The following is a 21,188-nucleotide window of genomic DNA, read 5'->3' on the forward strand; positions in this document are numbered from 1 at the left end:
AGCGCATCTGAACATGGTAGCCTAACAAGGTGGTGAGGAGGGATACCATCAGGAAAAGAAAGTGACAGGTGACAGAAGCATAGAAAGGAAAACAGGAAGGCAAAAATAAACTGACTACTTTGTCTTGTGGTTTATGGCAGCTCTATCCTAATTTATCTTTTAAGCAGCCTAGATGGAGATGGGGGTCAGCAATTTGGGAGAGATGATATTTGAGGTAGATCTTAAAGAATTAATGAAGGAAGGGTTTGGGAAAGGGAGCAATCTGAATGAACTCTTATCAACCATGTACTATTTCAGGTCACAGTACTTGGTACTGTGGTGCCTGTATTGCTAGGATTTTACTAGCAATTCAAGGAGTTTACTGTTTAATGGTGGAGCAAGATATGTTCATGGATACTGGGTTGAGAATGAGTGTGTGCTGAGTGAATTTAGCAGCCACTCTAGAAACATAAAGGCGATAACAATTCAGGATAAACCTATGAAAAAGCTCAAGTGTGTTTAATGGAGAGTAAGTTTGCTTACAGAATATAGAGCGTGGAGCATGAAGCTTCAGTTGTGCATTAGACAGAAAGGAATGATTAGACACAGTGTGCAGAGGTCGTGACAACCCATCTAATAGTTTATGCTTAATTCAGTAGGCAATGAGGAGTTCTTGATGTTTTTTTTCATGCACTATTGAAAGTTTAGTCCAACAGTGGTTGTGAAGAGAATTCAGCTGAGTCATGACAGGAAATAGGGAAACCCATTTGGAAGCCATAGCAATAGTCTAGATGAGAAGCAGTGAGCACCTCACATCAAGAGGTGTCTATGAGAATGGAAAAGAAGTGACAGTCGAGAGCAGTGACTCTCAAACCTTTGTGTTCTTGGAGGAATTGTTTAAACACAAATCATTGCCACCCCAGAGATTATGACTCAGTAGGCCTTGGGCGGGCCTGATAATTTACATTGCTGGCAAGTTTCCAGGTGATATTGATGCTAGTGATCTAGGGGACCACACGCTGAGAACCACTGGTCTAGAGACATTGAGAACTAGCCTAAAGTTAAATTAGTTAAATCATTACATATGAGGGCCAAGAAGATGATGAAATGAAAAATGACTCAGGATTCAGGACTAATTGAGTATGAGAGTCTGCATATGAATTACAAGAATAAAATGTGCATCAAGATGTATTTGTCACATTTTAATACTAAGTTTCAAAAGAATGTCCATTAAAACAGACTTTCTCTAGCTATTTCCTATCAATATAGGCAACTACTTTACTTTGTTACAAAATATTATGAAACTTATACACATAATTTGCCCAATTAGATTGTTTGCTCTACTAGAGACTTAGAAATAGTTCACTTCTCTATGGAACTGAAATGTTAAATTACTGCCCTTCCAGTTGGTGCTCACTAGGAGAAAGGTGAACTTGTTTTCTGTGTCTTAGATTCTTTATTAAGATTTATGTGCCATTGGATATTATGTGCCATATTTTCTTTATTTCCAAATGGGCCTTACCATTGTTGAGATTTGGATGATCTGGCATCATATATGTAAATATTCATATTTTTATTGACATATTCAAAAAAAGTCAAGTTTTTGACCTATAATCAGTGTTAGCAGATCAAAAGTAATTATTCATCGGACCAGATACTTTCAGATATGTATATGGCTATGAGAAAGCCAGTTAGTTTCCCATTTAGTATAGACTATATCAGGAAAAAAATAACACATGGGTGAGTCTAATCTACCTTAAATAGTTGTTTTATATGTGAAAAGTAATATATAAATACTGTAACAATAGTTTAGATAGCTATTTTGGCTCTCCTAAACATCAGTGGAAAATAAATAATACATCTTATAAATGTGACCTAGAATGTCAAAATAAGGTTTATTGGATTTGAACATTTTAATTAAAACCCAAATTTCAATAATTAGCATTATCAATCTAAATATATTGATCTTTTCCCTTTGTAATCTATTTATAATTAAACACCTTCTCTGATAGAAGAGAACAGGATCCGTTAATTGGTACAGTTATTCTTGTTTTCTCTATATATAGTTTTTTAGTAAAATTTCTACAAATAAATTATAACAGGAAGCATAGATAAAAAATGTAGGTAAAGATCTATAGGTATTGCATAATTTATAGAGTATTAAATATGTAATAATTATAGCTAAAATCCTGAAGCAGTAGTAATGGATTAATACCTAAACTATGTGATACTGTATCTGCCAATTCTATTTTACTGAAATAAATACGAAATGAAACTAGCAGTAGAATTTCTATATTAACAAAATTTTTTCACTTTTGAATTTTCTATCCCTATAGCAAGGCTCATTCTTTTGAAACTTCGATCATAAGTTCCTTTTGCCATCATCTGAAATGTTTTCGAAGTAGATACTGAGTATGGTGAGCAATGTCCGTGCTAGAACTTACTGGGCCTTACTAGCACGACATTTCAAATGATTAAATCTATTCGGTGATTCCTGATTATGATCCCTGACGAAAGAAAAGTATTCCTTCAGTCAGTCAGCAGATGCAAAAGTAATCATTCCTCGAACCCAGGACTTGCAAATATCTCTGGGGGGCGGGGCAGTAAGAGCCACGGGCTGCCTAAGTGCTCACAGGCAGGCCGGCTGGTTACCAAATGCCCAGCCCTAGTCCCTTGTCTCGGCGGCTCCAACGTGCTGGCCCTGGGCGCTTTGTCACCCCATTCACGTCGGCAGGTCTCTGTTCGCCTCGCGTGTGTGAGTATAAACATACCCAGCTGCACTTAAAACACTGACTTCAGTGCATTTCTTCGTGTTGAAAACAAAAAGAATTGAACAGAGAACAGAAACGAGAGAGGGACAGAGGAAGGGAGGGAGAAAGAAAGGAAATAGGAAAAAGCAAAACAAGATAAAGTTGTCCAGAATGTTATGTTTTTGCTTTTAATTCCTTTTTCTCCCCATGTATTTTACGGTTAAATCCTTTCCACTTCTATTTCAATTGCTACTACTAAGCTCATGTAACCACGAGGTAGAAAAATAGTCTAGCAATACTTAAAGTAGGCCGTGGGATGGCCCTTGAACCACCGGGATATTTCAACCAGTCAGTACATTTTGTGTCCAATTAGAGCATGAAATTAATCTCATCAGAGCAGAACGAATGGGGATGGACTAGGTAACGTCCTTTAATTAACCTCACAGATTTGGAAAGTTATCAGTTTTTCATTTTTATCCTCAAAGCATCGAAATAAACCATTGCCTTACCCAAGATCAAAAGAATGCAACCAATGAATTGTCACCATTGTGAGTTAAATTTGTTTTATTTTTAAGTATTATTTCTTATATTTCTTGGAGTTTACTCTTACGAATTTAAAATGACTGAATGAATAAATCTCTAAACTACTTTATCTGATTATCTTTGTTCTAGATAGATGTTTTCAGTATGCTTCTTTCTCTTTGTAACGTTTTCTTTCCTCTCCAGATGTTTTGATTTTACTAGCTCTTCCTAGCTTATCAGTAGTGTGTCTCTCTCTGTATTATAGGATGTTATGGGTCCTTGAAAGTTTATTCATTTCAATTTCCATGAATTATTCCTATTTTATTTCATTCTATACCAATATTGTAATGATAAATACATTTCAAAGCTGCAGAATGGAAAGAGGAGACTGATCGATTTGAAGCTATTTTAAACCAACCTGTAGCACTTGGATTATTTATTTTCAATTTAGATTTTAGTGTAATTTGAATGTAGTGGCCATTTATCGTGACGACTGAGATTCCATATTCCGTATTAACAAATGTTTACTCTACTGTCTGCGTAAACACGGTCATTATTATGTTAGTGTATATATGCACGTTGGAAGTAATATTTAACCAAAAGAAAGCTTACATTTTAAAAATGATAACGTGTATCTGAGTACATTTGAATGATTCCAATTTACAGTGAACCTATTTGTAATTGAATTTGCTCTTATCAGCCTGTTACTGTTTGTTAACTTGTTATATAAGTCACCTTTAATGCTAAAACTTTATCAAAGCCTTAAACTTCATTAATCCTAAAGCACACAGCAAAGCACAACTAAGAGCTGTTCAGCAATCTGAAACATTAAAAAGTCAAGGAAAACAAAGTGTTGTCTTTCTCAGTTTCTCTGTCTCTTCTTTCTTTTGTGTCCGTTTCTTTCTCTCTTTGATTATTAAACTTCCCTATGTTTTACTTTATTTGTATTTCATATGACTACATAGTCATGCTAAAGCTTTTAAGATGGCAAGGTAAGTAAAACAATTAAGCTATAAAACCTATGCCTGGTTCATACTTCCTCCTATGGTAGTATAACTTTTGTTTAACTCTTTTCTGTGTATTCTAAAACCTACCTTGTGTGCACTGTCTAACACTGTGTGATTTCATTGTGATTCCAGTTCTGTGGTCATGTATTTTCTTTAAAGTCAGTGGAAGTAATTCACACAATAATTAAGATGATTTATCCACCATTGATTTCAGCTTCTTTAAATAATTTACTATAATTCTGAATTGAAAAGGCCAGCATTATATACTGTATATGTCTTAAACTTGGGTTTGACTCAAGAGTGAGCTATTAATATGGATTCTTGCTTATATGCATTTCTTTTATAAAGTTTCATAAGAATTGCAAATTACAATGACAGTGAAGACCAAGGAATGATATATAAAATTTTCTTGGCCAGGAAAGCACCTTTTTTTTTTTAATTATTATTATTTTTAAATTTATCTTTATTGTTGAAAGTATTACAGATGTCCCCTTTTCTTCCCATTGACCCCCTACACCCCCCTCACCCCCCCTCAGGCCTTCACCACACTATTGTCTATGTCCATGGGTTATGCATGTTTGCATATAAGTTCTTCAGTTAATCTGCCTTTCATATTAGAATTGTCATGACCTCATGGTGAACCAATGACTCTTAAGAAAGGCATGAATTTTGCCAACTCCTTGTGTTTGAACAAAGAATATTAATCACACAGATGTCAAATGGCTGATCTGAGAGGCCAGTAGCATAGCCAAAATAATTGGATTGAGTAGTTATGGTTATTTTGGTTATAAAATTGGTCACTGGTTAATTTAGTTAATATATTGGATGGTCTAAAACTCATAATTTGTATAATAAGCTCCTTTTCTGTACAAAAGAAAATAATTATATTTGTTATGAAAAATACAGAGTAGTGTAAGATATATTCCCCGCTTCAAGGATTATAAAATCTACTGGTGATTCAAAGCATAAATCCTTGAAAGCCAAATGACATTATCTTCAAATATGTAAGATACTGCAGCACAACCTAGGATTGAACGTAAGTGAGAAATAGACTCCTGATGTGACATGTCAAACCCATTCCCATAAGCTTTTCTATTTCCAGATGGCTTCCTGAAAATTCCTCTCAGAAAACAAATCAGAATGCAAGTGAATGAGATGGACATTATACGAATTATCTAAATCCACTAGAATTTACTAAATACAACATTAGTGTTTTGACTATTATTAGTAAGACATTACTCCTGTGACATATTTCAAACTCATAATGAGCTGTTGACACTTTTCAGTGTCGTGGTTATGATAGTTACTGTCAATATGTACTGTCTAATAAGGTAGCCACAAACCACATATGGCCATTGAGTATTTGAATTGTGGCTACTCAAATTAAGATGTACTGTAAGTATAAAACACATAGTGGACTTTGAAATATTAATATGAAAAAGTAAATGCAAAATATTTTGTTAATTTATATTGGTTATATGTTTATTTGATAATATTTTGGATGTATTGGTTAGGTAAAATATAACTAATTCCATATTTTTAATCTGTAATATAGAAAATAGAACATTTAAAATTACATATATGGCTCACATTATATTTCTGTTTAGCTGCACTGCTATAGATAAACAAAATTCTTTGAATTCAGAGGAAAGAATTTCCTGTAAGTTGATTAAATTTCAGGGAAGTATTTATGTGAAAAGTGCCTCGTTTCTAACACGGACGCTGATACATCATCATTCTGCCTCTAATTGTATACTTGCAGCATTGAAAAACTCACTACTTTAAAAATAGTGCTTTTAAAAAGGAAAAAAACCACATTTGCAACATTAATCAATTGTTCCTATAGTAAACAAAATTTCAGGCTCCAATTAATTTCTATTCATTGATTCTGGTTGCTCACTTTGGAACCACAGAGATTAATTCAGATCCCCAATCTGCATAGTGACCTTTTTAACAAATGCACAGTAGGCTTTGATCAGGGAATCTGGACTCTAAGCATACTCCTAATGAAATCTAAGTTTACACGATCTTGCTTGAATAATTAGTTACTCATTTTGTGGTAGTGTTTCCCAAAGTCTCTTTCTATTTGCTTATATTATTTTTGTACCAGCTGGTATCATGTTGTTCCTAGCATTTGGCCAGAAATTAATATACATCCACATGTGAAGTGCTTAACATTCAGGTCTTTTCAGTTTTATACAGTGGGAATTATGTTACTTCAAATTCTAGATCATTCAAGAGCTCCTTGGAATGCTTATTTTTATTCACTTAGTTTTTCAGAAAATCACTGTATTGTACACCTGAAAATGATATAATTATATAGTATCACATGCCATCTGCACTTAAAAATATTCACTCATGCGTGCATAGTACGTACCAGGAATGGCTCTAGGTTGAACAAAACAGACAGACTCCTCATCTTCACGGGGTGTTCATGGAACTCATTCCTCTTACTTTGTGGTGGTGGTTTTTGCATGCTTTTCGTTTCTCCAAATAATGCCTGTTGAAAATACTGCGCAGTGCACAGCCCCGTGGCGTCCTCTTTGAGCCCGCCCTCTCCATTGATGAGGCTACTTAATCAGCAGTTTTTGTTGTTCGGAATGACACAACTTTCCCGAACTGGAGTGTTCATTTCTCCACGTTCACCATTAGAATTTCATGAGCTTGCCGAATGCCTTGCTAAAATAAAAACACCATGTCAACATGCATTTATTTTGTCCTTTATAAGCAGTATGTTTTCGAAAAAGGAAGTCTTGAACTGAGGCAACGGAGGGGTCTGATTTTGAGAGGAAACAGGAAGAGCCAGTAGTTATTGAGCATTTATTATATGTCAGATGGATGCATAAAGTTTGAGAGGAAATAATAACCAGCACTTATTGAGCATTTACGATATATCAGACAGCATTCTAACATAGCCGATCCTCATAACAAGCCTATGAGGTGGATGCTCTTACTGTGTTACAGATAAGCAACCTGAGGCTCAAGGAGAACAAATCACTTGTCCTGGTTCCCTCAGCTGGTGGGACTCAGGTTCAATCCGGGCGTTGTCATTTAGGAGCTTAGGCTCTTTGCCAGGACACGAGGAGCATTCTGAGGACATTGAGGGAGGGATAACGGGAGCTCACCAATGGACTTGCAAGGAAGGCCAGCCCTAGGAGTCCTCATCGAAGTCTAGAAAGGTCCTTGGGGCAAGACTAGGGGAAGGCTTGACTGTCGTGCTGGATTTTGGACTCTGTCCCGCTTGTGTATTTGAGCAGAGAGATAACGGAATGGAAGTCATGTTTGGGGAGTGTACTAACCTGATCCCGGTGCCCAGGATGGACGCGGTGAGGTGGGAAGGAGACTGTGCCCCTGTAAGGATGTCATTGTCGTAGCTCCTGGGTGAGGAGGGCAGGGATGGTATCTCTGGGAACAGGAAGCAAGTGGACCATGGTGAACGAACTGGCAGTTACTAGGTATTCATTGGACATTAGGGTAAAGTGTTGAAAAATGACACAACACACGTTTTAAGCCTGAGTGACTGAGAAAAATGGTCACCTATTAACACGGCGTGGGAAGTTGGTGTTGCAAGCAGTTTGGCACAATGGTAATGAGCTCATTTCTAGATACGTTGAATTTCAAGTGAGAAATCAGCTGGCTATTGGAGAATTTAGACTGGAATTCAAAAGTGAGGTCACCGTTAAATATGAATATTTGGGAGATATTATGAAAGTTATGGTTAAAGTTTAGAAGATGATACGATTTATTAGGGAAGGAGAATTGAGAAAGAGGCACAGAAGCCCAAGCCCTGAGCCTTCGAAGCTGCTGTATTTGAGTATGTAGAGAGAGGAGCTAAGAGGGGAAGCGGGTGTACGAGTAAAACAAACAACAAGCAACTGGATCCATGTTGTTTTGACATCCAAGTAGCCAATAAAAGTTACTTTAAACATTGTCATCAAAAAGCACAAAACTGTACAGAATATAGAACACTGTGGTTGCTCTTATTAAATATTAGCAAATGTGAGTATCAATTCAGTAACGTAAAATACCACTACATTATTTTCGTGTAGTTATTATTCTGAAAGCTGTTAATCTTTTTACTCTTATAATACTTTGAACACGATAGGATTTTTAAATTTAGAAGCACATCAATTAAAGGGACGTTGAAACACCCTTTAAGCATGTTTAAAATACTATTCTGTCCTGGTTCAAGAACCTAATATGATATTTCAAATTACAAATGATCATTAGGATTTAAAAACAAGTACAGAAAATCAGTCATTTGAAAAGAGGGCCCATGCATCCTTTCTGGCATACGTAGAAGTGCCTAGAAGAAAAGTATTTTTTCATATCACATGTGAGAATCATGTCCTGGTAAAAAGCTTTTGATCATTCACTTTTTTATTAGTAACTAAGTACCTTTAAATATTTGTTTCTTTCTTGAACTCGCATCCTTACTGTCCTCTGTCTAGTAAAGAAAGATTGTGGCTGGGCATGCGATGGGGAGAATCGGTGGGACCAAGCTTGGGGAATGCAGCCATCCTGGCACAGGACACTGGGGGTCGTTCCTGAATTGGTTTTACAAATGGAAAATGTTTAGCTCTATTAGAAAATTACATTTCTACATGTCATCTATGAGTATAAAAAGCTATCAAGTATAAAATATTTTCTAGCGTTTAAATGCAAAGAAATTGAGCACAGAGTAAAAATCAATAGAATATTTTATTCACTGTTTGAACTTTGATAATTAAATATTGCCTACTGTTTTGAGTATGTATTTGATTTTCAATACATTATCATTCGTCAGTCCTCTTCAAGTGGTTTCTGTAGAAGACCAAGGTATTTTAAAGTTGTTTGAGACTCTGCTCCTTATGAATTTTAAAATTACAGAACCTGTGATGTTTGTGAGGTTGGAAAACATATAATTCAGGCCTTTTTATGTGAAATATTCTGGTCTCATTCATTTGAATTTGTTGTGCTACCAAAGAAAGCATTTCTAAGGCAAGTTAATGGCATTGTTTGTCTTATGAGAACATGCCTGTCAATTTCTCCATGCTAAAAATGTCATTTGAAGTATCTGAGCAGATTGTCATGTACTTTTTCTGAGAATAAGGAGACAATTCTGCATTTCCACCTAAGGCTACTGTTATTTGATGAATGAGGCAATTTCTGATACGGCACATTTGCCCAAATGGTATTTATATCAGAATATTTAAAATAGGGTCAAATTCTACTTGAGAATATTAACAATTAGCCCAGTCAAATATATGGAAATTGACTTTTGTTGAACAAACAAAATGATGAATTGCATTGTCTTGCATGTGTGTTCAGCTCTGATAATGTTAAATGCTTGTCTTTATTTGCATCCGCAGGTACTTTCCCCAGCGTATTTCAAAAGTTTCATAAAGTGTAATATGGAAACATAATGCATGTCATTATTTTAGCAACAGGAGGTTGAACAAATGTATTTTTTTGGTTTATGTTTCTAATAAAAAGTAATTTTAATTTAAATTAGCACTATCTTTTTTTTTTAGGCCTCCATTCCTTTGAAGGAATTGGAGCAGTTTAACTCAGATATACAAAAATTGCTTGAACCACTGGAGGCTGAAATTCAGCAGGGGGTGAATCTGAAAGAGGAAGACTTCAATAAAGATATGGTAAATTGGTTGTGATAAAAGTGTGAATGAACTAGGAGTGAAAATGAATAAATATTTGGAAAGAAATCACATAACTCGAGCTGCCAACGACATCATCAGGCCATACCTTGCATATTTTGGGATTCCAATGATGTATCACACACACAAAGTATTCTCGTTGAGCTTTTATTGTGAATGCCAAAGTACTGTAGGCTGGCCATGTAGGAGCACCAACAGGTTCTAAGAAATAGCTCAGCAATTCCGCTTTGACCTGTACTCTTTTCAAACTCAGGGGGGGAAAATGGAATGGGGAAAAAAGAGTCAAATCAGAAAACAATCTGGAAATTTAACAAGAAACAACTATCATTGATGGCTGGTATTTTGTGTCAGTCATGTTTTTGGAAATAGAACATTTATTTCAGAGAAGGGGCAATTACATACAATATAAACATTTGTTTATTAAAGCTTACCACGAGTGGCTTCACCAAAAAGGTGAATAAATAGCACAGCGTATGTCTAAAATACACACAAGTTTATGCTGCTTATTTCATGGGAGTAAAAAAGCGTAACCATGCGGGCTCTTCCCAAGCTGGTAACACCCTTATTCAACCCCGATTAATTTCAAAATGACTTTTCTATTCTCTGACTTGAGTATTTCTGTGTCACATCCCTTTTCACTGACTTTTCTCCCCCCCCCACCCTCTTTTCACCGTTTCCTTTCCCTTCTTTCACAGCTATCACCTGTATGACATTCTTAGCATTTACACATATTATGCTAGAGATTTGTGACAGGCATTGATGCTAGAGACTTAGTGCTTGGAAATGACATCCAAAGGCGGTATAGAAATTCTAGGCAGTAGGCATGTGAAGCACTGGGAGAACTCTTCTCACCAATTTCTTTTTTCTTTTTTTTTTTAAATCTATCTTTATTGATTTCAGAGAGAGGAAGGGAGAGATAGAAACATCAATGATGAGAGTCATTGACCGGCTGCCTCCCGCACGCCCCCTGCTGGGGATCAAGCCCGCAACCCGGGCCTGTGCCCTGACCGGGAATCCAGCCCCGATCGCCTGGGTCCTAGGTCAAGGCTCAACCCCTGAGCCACACCAGCCGGGCCCCACCAATTTCAGTTCCCACTCGGGTCAGTTCTGACTCCCGGGAGCTGCCTGAATCAGTGAGCTTGAGGGGCTGTGGCCTTGGCCGTTCGAGCAGAGGCTTCCCAAGATGCTGGGCTTCAGCTCTCTCCCCCGTGGCAGAGAAGAAACCAGGGGCCCAGAGCGGGCAGGAGGGCTGCCACCCTCGGGTTGTCACCGCCTCTGCCCGGTGGCCCTCGCCAGGTGCAGGGGAAGAAGCGAAGTGGGCTTTTGTCTTGTTGGTTTTGTCCGCAGCCCTAGGAAATGCTGTAGACTTTTTGAAGACATATTAAAATGAGTAAGGTCTTTTACATGCTGTAAATATACAGGGGTGGGCAGAAGTAGGTTTATAGTTCATATGGAAAACAATACAAGAATAAATAATAATACAGGAATAAACCCTGTGTGTTGTGTACTCACAACTGTAGACCTACTTTTGCCCCACCCTGTATGTCTGTGTTACATTATTTCAATGTACCAGTAACTGCCAAATCTCAGATAAAAATCCCATTTATTTTGAAAGAAGAACAGTGCCTGGGTTGGGTGTGGAAGTTTAAATATGCACTTAGATTTGAAAATGTGACATCTGATACCGTGAATAGTGACATCTGATACACACACACATACATGTGACACTTAAGAAATCGTCTAATATTTGTAATTCTTAGCTCATCAGGTTACCTTGGATACCATTGCAGGGTAAACCTCCTTGATAGAAAGTTTCCATATATTGAGTTAAAAGAAAGATAAGAAACTAGACTTGAAAAATTACATGGTCACATATGCTAGTATAGTAGGCCAGCACTTACAGAAATAATTTCAATTTAAAGTACATAAAGTAAAAATATTTCTTGGAGTCTAAAATGCAAAATGCATATCAAAAATGTTTAAAGCCATTTTCTGATCCATATTTTAACACTTATTTGATTGTATTTCTTTAAAAATAACATGCACACATAACATATTTTTAGAAATGATTTGCAACATTTGACAGCAATTTAACACATCATTTTTTACTAATGCCCTAATAATATTTGGCATAAATTTGGGCATTTAGGTTATTTAAAGCAGAGATTATTAGAAATTAGTATACATTTAAACAAAATATTTTCACTTAAAAGTGAGTGTGTTAAAACTGTAAGATTTGTTGCCATCTCACACTCACACATGCACGTGCATATTCCTATATGGATTAGTTAACATTATAAAGGACAAGTTTAGTTTACTTCTCCAAACTTTTTATATTTCTAAAAATATACTGAAATTAAAAGCCAAAAGAATGCTTTCGCCCCAATTCAGGGCTTGTCTGAAGCGATAAAGTACCTCACTCCCCCAAATGCCTGCATATGCCCCTTCTCAAGGGGGCCCTTTTGAACTAGACCGGAGGGAGCTTACTTCTTTTAAAAGTTAAAGTACAACATATAAAAGAAAAGCTGTGAGCACAGTATCTTACAATAACATTCCCTGAGAGTTTCAAATTGGATTTTTGTGTGTGTTTAAATAACATGTTTTATTATCTCTGTTAACGATGTACAGCTTTTTAAAAACCCAAATGAAGACTGTACTTGTTGTTTCTAATCAGAGTGAAGACAATGAGGGTACTGTAAAAGAATTGTTGCAAAGAGGAGACAACTTACAACAAAGAATCACAGATGAGAGAAAGCGAGAGGAAATAAAGATAAAACAGCAGCTGTTACAGACAAAACATAATGCTCTCAAGGTATTAGAGCTAAAATTATAATATACCTTGCCTGTGGTTTCTTTTCATATGTAGGGTAAAATATATTGTGCATAAATAAAGTCTCATGCAGAATCTTACCAGAAATACTTTTTTTTCCTGTTCAATGTGTGTGCTTTATTTAACATTTTTGAGTGGTGTCTTTGGTTTTGAAAGATGTGTTGCTTAAAATTTTTGAGTTTTTTTTGCTTAGACGGTTTTGGCTGAGTAGAAAAGCTATGAAAATGCACCATGCATAGCATTTATACATTTCATTTTCTACTATAGTTTATTTTTGTGAGTTATTTTTACATTTGTCTTGAAAACCCTGCTTAACTGCCAAAATAACCAATCTATATTTTTGGTCTTTCTGATGCCTGTATTTCAGTGATTTTATTTAGAGTAGGTCCAATTTTTTTGGTAACCTAATATTTGTTTAGTAAGGCCTGGGATTCTACATGATTTTTTTCAGTAAATTTCGTTTTCCCTTCACGAGTGTCACTCTTTGCAGCTAACTAAGCATCTGCAAGAGTCTAATTTTATTTATGTAGGAATCCTCAAAAATAATTTTAATTCCTTGAAGAACTGGTGCTCTCCTACTAACCAGTGATAATGTGTTGCTTCAAGTACCCTTGGGATTCAGGGGGATTTGTGCAGGGACAGAATAGAGAATTGGTTTTTCTATGGTAACATCTGGGAAGTTCTTGAGCTGAAACTGGACATGTGAAGAGTTCTGTGTAATAACCCCTTTTTTATGTGCTTCGCAATGTTCACTATTTGCATGCATGGCTGATTCCCTAACACTGTTAATAGCTGAACTTCTCATTGTAAATCACTCTCTTAGAGCTGTGAGCCGTGTAGGTGGATCAAGCTAGTAAGTGGATGGAGTCTGCTTTCTATATGCAAATAAGAGTATAAACCTTTTCCCATATAGCCAGACAACCAAATAAACACTGCTGAGAAAGTAATTACACAATATTGTGCCTGCGAGTAATCCACGAGGAGAGTCTAATTGGCTGGCAGGTGTTCTGCAGGTAACTGCTGATAAATATAGTAAATATAAAGGGTCTGTTTCTCCAGGGAATGCAAGGGCAAGCCACAGTGTGCTCAGAAAATCAGAAATCTGTGTAATGCACACGCTTCCAACTGTGACCAAGCTTTCCGAAGCGTCTACACTGGTCATACGACGAGACGTGTGCTGCGGAGCAGCAGTGTTTAATGTTTATCTGGCATACCTGGAAAGAAATCTATATGATGTCTCTAAATAGATCACCTTGCGCTGAGGAAATCAAAGGCGTTTCAGATCTCATGAGCACACGCCCTTTCTCTTGGCAAAGATATGGTTGTATCTTGGTACCTTTGAAAAAAGCAGCATGCCATCTGTCTCGTCCCAGGCATTTCCAACCTCTACAACAGGTTTAGAAATTCAACCAAAACTGTAAACTGCAGTAAATTTTGCATCCCCGGTTTTAGACAAAATGGTGGACCAACATCTAGGCGATTGTGGCAAATATGTGCTAGAAGCACTGAATGAAAATCTCCACTTGTCAAACCGGTCTGCACCACCCAGTGCAGTGACTGTGTTAACCCGCCCCGTGGCTCTCCTTGTGGTCCTTATAAATATTTCAAAGAAGGTAAACCCTTCCCCACACAATGACTATTTCAGCAGTTCTTGGATACTCGTCATTTTCTTTTGCTCCAGTTAAATCTGTACGTGAAACCCAAATTGCTATGCTCTGAAGTGAAGGCTGTATTCTGAGCCCTCACATTCCCGTGTTGCCGTAAAATGGCATTTCAGCAAATCCCATTGATGGGGAAGACACAGGGCAGGATGACTGATCCCCCTATTGTTGATTGATTAAATCAGTCACCCTTTTTTATCTCATCAGGTCGACTGAAAACCATGCACTCTCTCTTTGCTTTTTAAAAGAAAGCATTATTTTGCATTTGGAGCATGGTTTGATGTAGTAAGAAGTCGGCCATGCAAGCCTCGAAAGAAAAAGCGTTTTTATAACATTGACATTGTCATTTTCATGTACACTCACAGCAATACCGTTCTCACACTTCTGCATATATAGCTTGAAGTAATTTATCTGATTAGTGAGATGATTTTATATTTCTAATCATAAAATATTAATGGCCCATGAAACTTTTTACAGGGATTTTTGAAAACCACGAAAGCAGTCACTTAGCTAAATAAAATTAAAAATTCTGTGTGTGGAGTCAGGGTGTAAGATACAAATTTCAGAAAATTTTAACCTGTTTTAAAAGTCAAATACCAATTTAAGTTTGTACAAGTATCTAGTTACTTCGGTGGTGTTCATATTAAACTTTTTCAAATAGTTTACATGACAATTTAATTGACTCGTTAAGTCAACTAAACATAACAGGATTTCTAATCAAGTTTAAACATGCCAAGAGAAAATATTTTAAGTTGGTTGTTCAGGTGTCTTAGCTTCATGGGTCCTGCCACATAAATTCATAATTTGATCACCTATTTGTATGTTTAGCATTTTAAAGGAAATTTAAGCAAAGTTGTACAAAAAGGCGAGGGACTCAAATTATTTTTAAATAACTACAGCCAGAAGTGTACTCTCTCTCTTTATATATATATATTGATATTTTAATAATATCTGCACCATGAACAGGATTTGAGGTCTCAAAGAAGAAAAAAGGCTCTAGAAATTTCTCATCAGTGGTATCAGTACAAGAGGCAGGCTGATGATCTCCTGAAATGCTTGGATGACATTGAAAAAAAATTAGCCAGTCTACCTGAACCAAGAGATGAAAGGAAAATAAAGGTAATGTTGTTTTAGAATGTCAATCCTAGATTTTATTGCTACCATTTTCTTTGTTTAACTTAAACTGTGTGGATCATATTTAAAACGTTGATGTGGTGTTTATTAGTGTTCTCTCTGATTTGATGTATTTCTTTGTATCGTATTTCGTTTTAGTAAATGTATTAAGTGTTTTTCAACTGACGTAATGTTGAATGAATAAACTGTTTTATTTTTAGACAATGTAAAAATGAATTAAGAAATGTCATGTGTTTCCTGGTGCAGTTGTAATTGACTTTGTGCATCTCTGTTCCAGATGAGCAAATGACTTATCGGTATATGGACGACTTCCTTCTCATGTTAGCACATTCATTTCACCAGAGCATCTTCACACATCATTGTCCAATCTCTATAGATTTATTTGCATATTGTCTGAAGATGTTGTTTTCTGTTGTTATTTTACATTTTACTTTGCTTCATTCGCTGTTGAGTTCCCCAAAACGTTATAAAAAAGAAATAAAAATTGATTCACTTCCCCTCTAAATTATATTCTACATGGATGGTCCCTAATAATAAATAATCACTCCAATTTGGGTCAACCCCCAAAACAGCAGAGGAATTGAGAAGGGAAGGAAACAAAAAAAAAGTTAGAGCAACTTAAATATTTTCTTAATTCGAATATCTAAAGCGACAGCCGAGCGAATGTTCGGATCCTTGGGTGAAGATGACAGTGAGGGCTTCCGTATGCGTAGATTCGGAGGAGTGGCCCTGAGGTGCCCACGGCCTGTGGAAGCGCGGGGAGTGTGTGCTGCTTGCAGGCTGGTCGCTGCGGTTAGCTAACTGCCCTGGGCCCTGTATTGGTTTTGCTCACTAGGAGATTGACCGCGAGTTGCAGACGAAGAAGCAGGAGCTGAACGCAGTGCGCAGGCAAGCGGAGGGCTTGGCTGCCGATGGGGCCGCAGTGGCAGTGGAGCCAACCCAGATCCAGCTCAGCAATCGCTGGAGGGAAATTGAGAGCAAATTTGCTCAGTTTCGAAGACTCAACTTTGCACAAATTGTGAGTTGTTACTGGCAAACCCACGTATGTGTTTGCAACTGCTATTCTAATAACAGAGGCCTACTAACAGAGCAACAGCAAAAACCCGTGACAAAGTCGGGGTGCAATTGCGAATTTCTAATATGCCCTCCTGAGAGCGGGTAGCTTCCCCCCCTTGCCTTGGGCTTCTGTAACACTAGCGGTTAGTTTTTCAGATGAAAAATATAATAAATTAACAGATCATCGGAAGCAGCCCCCTTACTATCAAAATTGAAAATGACATCTTTTTGCTGCATCAGTTTTCATAACATTGGCAATGTGAATTTGTCAATCTATCATACATTTACTTTATTTCAGTGTCTAATCAAAAAATTGCTTTCCTGAGATCATCTCATGCTGCTTTTACTTTCTTAATGTATACATGGTAAATAATAAACCTTTTGTGAATCATCTTCTTACATCACCTTGCATAAGCCCTTATATCAGTGACTTAAAGAAAGGTAGTTTAGTGCTCATGCCTGGCTTATCTACTTAATGGGTCAAAGGGTTTCTTAGAAGAAATGGATGCCTAGTAAGATGGTTGCCAATTGATAGCAGATTGAAAAAGTGTTAAATATTAGGACAACTGAGATATCTCAAACCAAAGAAAAAGAAACCACTGCTCTTCTTTCAAACCGCTGGCTGGGAAATTTGTGATTCTCTCTTTAAAAAGGCGATTGATGATCGGAAAGTTGGTCTTCTTAGCTCTTTATTTGTAATAGGGTATGTAAATCGTAGGGATTTTCTCACACAGACATGTTTTGATTCTATTGTGAGACATTGTAAAGTGAAGAGGAATGGTCACCACTCTGTAATTAGGCTAAGAGACTGCTCCTCACAGAACCAGGATGTCAGAGCCTGGAAAATAAGGCGCTATAATTACGTTAGGTTGAATCATATGAAACCACCAGGTAGTCAACCACTGTTGGCCTATGTAAAGGCGATTTCATGTGTTTCGATGCACAGATGAGACTTTGGGGGGAACTTTCTTATGTGATATTGTTGATTCCATTTAATATGGGGTATATTTGAAAATAGGTCTAGGACAATGAACATAACTCTGTAAGCGTATGATTTTGTTAATACTTCTTAAGAACCAAGGGGGAAAATACTTCATATTATTGTGACTTCTTTTTACATGTTAGAAAAATCCATGAATACATTCTTTCCTATGAAATCCAGTATCCTAGGATTTAGTAGCAGCTGAATATTCTGAGAAATTGGAAGAAGTAATATAAGATATATTTAAACTATATTACATTTGAAGTACAATTCCAGTTGATTGCACTTTCTGCCTATTCCTCATATTAGATATTGTGACCTTAACATGCCATAAATCACGCAAGCTTACACTAAAAGAAAGCCTGTGTCTGTGGTTGCAAAAAGAATTGAAAGATTAAGACAATTCTAATGAAAATTCAAGTAAAATATTTTTGCCTTGATTTAATGGATCATTCAGGGAGAAGTCCTTTGTTTCGAATTACCTGACTGCTAATTTCTCCATTCTAATTTCCCCCAAATATTGATACACTCTATATGCAGGATTAAAATTTTTTACAACCTGGTAAAGGTAAGTTATCAACACTTTATAGTTAAATAGACACAGGATCAAAAATCTCCACAAAACCCACTTAAAACGTCATTACGTAATTACACATAATAGGCTATCAACAATATGTATAAAATATAATAATATAATGTTTGGTGAAATAAAGTAAGGATATGTAAACCAGTATCAAAATTTAAAAATAACTTCTAGTAAAATAACAGGATACATTTTTTCCCACAGACCATTACTTCTCCTTCTTTGGTTTTGTTAACCCTCACCGGAGGATATTTTTTCCATTAATATTTTTTTAGAGAGAGTGGTAGGGAGGGGGAGAGGGGGAGGGAGAAAAACATCGATTGGTCGCCTCCCGCACGCACCGTGACTGGGACTGGGGATCGAGCCTGCAACTGAGGTACATGCCCTTGGCCCGAATCGCACCCGAGGCCTTTCTGTGCGCACGCTGATGCTCTAACCACTGAGCAAACCGGTCAGGGCTCTTCTTGATTTTATATCTGAAAGTTTCAAAATTCAGAAGGTGCCCAGGGTGGGGAAAATATTTATATGTTAAGTCTTTTTTTTAAAAAAATTATATCTTTATTGATTTCAGAGAGAGGAAGGGAGAGGGAGAGGGAGAGGGAGAGAGAGAAACATCAATGATGAGAGTCACTGACCGGCTGCCTCCCGCACGCCCCCTGCTGGGGATCGAGCCTGCAACCTGGGCCTGTGCCCTGACGGGGAATCGAACCCCGATCTCCCAGATCCTAGGTCGATGCTCAACCGCTGAGCCCCGCCAGCTGGGCTGTATGTTAAGTCTCGATTTTCCGTGATAATACAAGCAGTAGCAATATGTATGAAGCATAATCAATTCGATCTTAACAATCATATTTGACTTTAGGTTTTAATTAGACCTAAAAGATGATAGGTGGCTGATAAATGTATCCGACGTCCGTTATATTTCAGCAATTACTAACATTTATTAAAAAATGGATTTCACACGTCCACTGGTTAGAGTCACCTTTCCCAATTGTTCTGCGCTGAGACCATTTGCAATACCAAACAAGCAAACAGCTTAACCAGAAGTTATATTTGAAACAGCCCCACAGTGGCCCTGATGGAGCACAGGTGGCCATAGCTTCAAAATTCCTCACCTCCCTCTGCAGGCGCCTTCTCTCTTTTTCCTGTCTTTCTCTTAAATGTCCCTTTCTGTTCTCTCTAGCTATACACTTTAGGCTTTATTGGACTTACTGATCTTCAGTTAGTCTTTCATATGCTAGCAGTGGCCATTCAAGACTGTAGGCAGGACTGTAAAATGCTTAACGTTTGATAGTTGAGTGTAAAATGAGGAATTAATATTTGCTATGTCAGAGATAAAGTCTCAGAAATATAGGCTAGGCAGTGTAAAAGTAGTGCATTTTGGGGACTATGTCCATGTCGGAGCTATGTGAGCACAAAAGCCCAAAACCACAACTCATAGACACAGATAGCAGTATGGTGATTACCAGAGGGGAAGGGCGTGGGGGAGGTAGGAGAGGGTACAGGGAATCAAATAGATGATGATGGACGGAGACTTGACTTTGGGTAGTGAGCACAATACACTATGCAGAGGATTTATTATAGAAATTTTACACCCAAGTTATGTAATTTTATTAACCAATGTCACTGCAATACATTCAGTAAAATTTTTAAGAGACAAAAAAAAAATCTTAGTAGTAGAAGGAAAAGAAATACCCCTTTTCTAAATACAACTCGACTTGCCCTGAATATCCTATAGTTTCAAAGTCCAGGTAAATAATATATCCAACAACTCTCATTCAACTTCTTATTTTGGACTAACAAGCATCTCAAACATAACGTAGCCAAGTCAGAAATAATTGATCTCCTCCCTTACATAAGTTGGCTCCTGCCCAGCTCTTTGAGTGTCATAAACCTAGACATCACCCATGAGGCCTCTTTTCTCTTATAGTATCCGTGTAATTCATTTCAAATCCCGTGCCTCTGTCATGTTTCACTGGCCCACCTCTCAGTGCCTGCAGTGTGGAAACCCTAGACTGCAGGAGGGTCACCTCCCCCCGTGTTGCCCCAGCAGCCCCTAATTCTTGCTTTCAGCCCTTTCCCACCCACACTCTCCTCCCTGGTGAAGGCAGAGAGCCCCTAGAGCCTAAGGGAAATTCTGTGTAGCCCCTGCTGACCATTTCCCTTTCGCCAAAACCCTTTGAGCCTCTACATAATTGGGGCCCTGCCCATCACCCCTCTGACTCCAGCTTCATTCCCTTTTTGCCTTTCTCCTCTCAGAGAGGCATAAAGTGTTCTCTACTTAAATCCACCAAGATCATTTCCATCTCAGGACCTTTGCACATATTGTTTCTTCATGGAATATTTTTGGCCTAGGTTTTTGCATAGGTTTTATAACTCAACTTAGCCATGCTGCCATTTAGGAACAATGAACGTTTAGTGGAACTTCGGTGTATCATCTAGACACCTAATACTTAATAGGTATTTTTTCTCTTTTAGAAATAATTTTGTTCTCCTTATAATTATCCATGCCAATTGGGAGGTGAAGACAATTGTTCAGAACAGCAGGTTTTATTGCAGTTACTTTTGGAAGTGTGTGTACTGAGAAGAGACAAAAAGTCCTTAAAACCTGAAATGGAGGTGGTGAAGGGTGATGTATTGCAAAGGATAGCTTTTACTAACTATCTCAGAGTAAATTAGAATAAAGTATCTTAACATTAAAAGTATACATTTCCCCAATGTACAAGTTCTTGAAAAATTGAAAGAACATTTTCTTTGTAGATTCATTTTACTTTTCTTTATTGATTTATTTTAGAGAGAGGAGGGGAGAGAGAGGGGGGGAGAGAGAGAGAGAGAGAGGAAAGAGAGAGAAACTTTGACTTGTTGGTCCACTTATTTATGCATTCATCAGTTGGCCATTGGTTGCTTTTTGCATGTGCCCTGACCAGGGATCGAACCTGCAGCCTTGGGATATGCAGACGACACTGTAACCAGCTGAGCTACCCGGCCTGGGTCAGTAGATTCACTTTAAATGCCACAATAAGTGTATTATAT

The 21,188-nt window shown here is 37.4% G+C and overlaps 1 protein-coding gene across 3 annotated transcripts in view; it reads left to right on the plus strand.

Annotated features, from left to right (window-relative positions):
- The window catches only part of DMD (dystrophin), a gene marked incomplete at its 3' end in the record, with an annotated part of 1,946,774 nt that overhangs the window by 841,726 nt on the left and 1,083,860 nt on the right, over positions 1-21,188 (plus strand). For all 3 annotated transcript variants that reach the window (XM_081125527.1, XM_081125528.1, XM_081125524.1), the window contains exons 38-41: positions 9,772-9,894; positions 12,587-12,724; positions 15,370-15,522; positions 16,373-16,555. In XM_081125527.1, the coding sequence (XP_080981653.1) occupies positions 9,772-9,894; positions 12,587-12,724; positions 15,370-15,522; positions 16,373-16,555 (597 nt within the window). The remainder of the gene's footprint in view (positions 1-9,771; positions 9,895-12,586; positions 12,725-15,369; positions 15,523-16,372; positions 16,556-21,188) is intronic.

The sequence above is a fragment of the Miniopterus schreibersii genome, assembly GCF_964146895.1.
Source record: "Miniopterus schreibersii genome assembly, chromosome: X".
NCBI classification, from domain to species: Eukaryota; Metazoa; Chordata; class Mammalia; order Chiroptera; family Miniopteridae; genus Miniopterus; species Miniopterus schreibersii.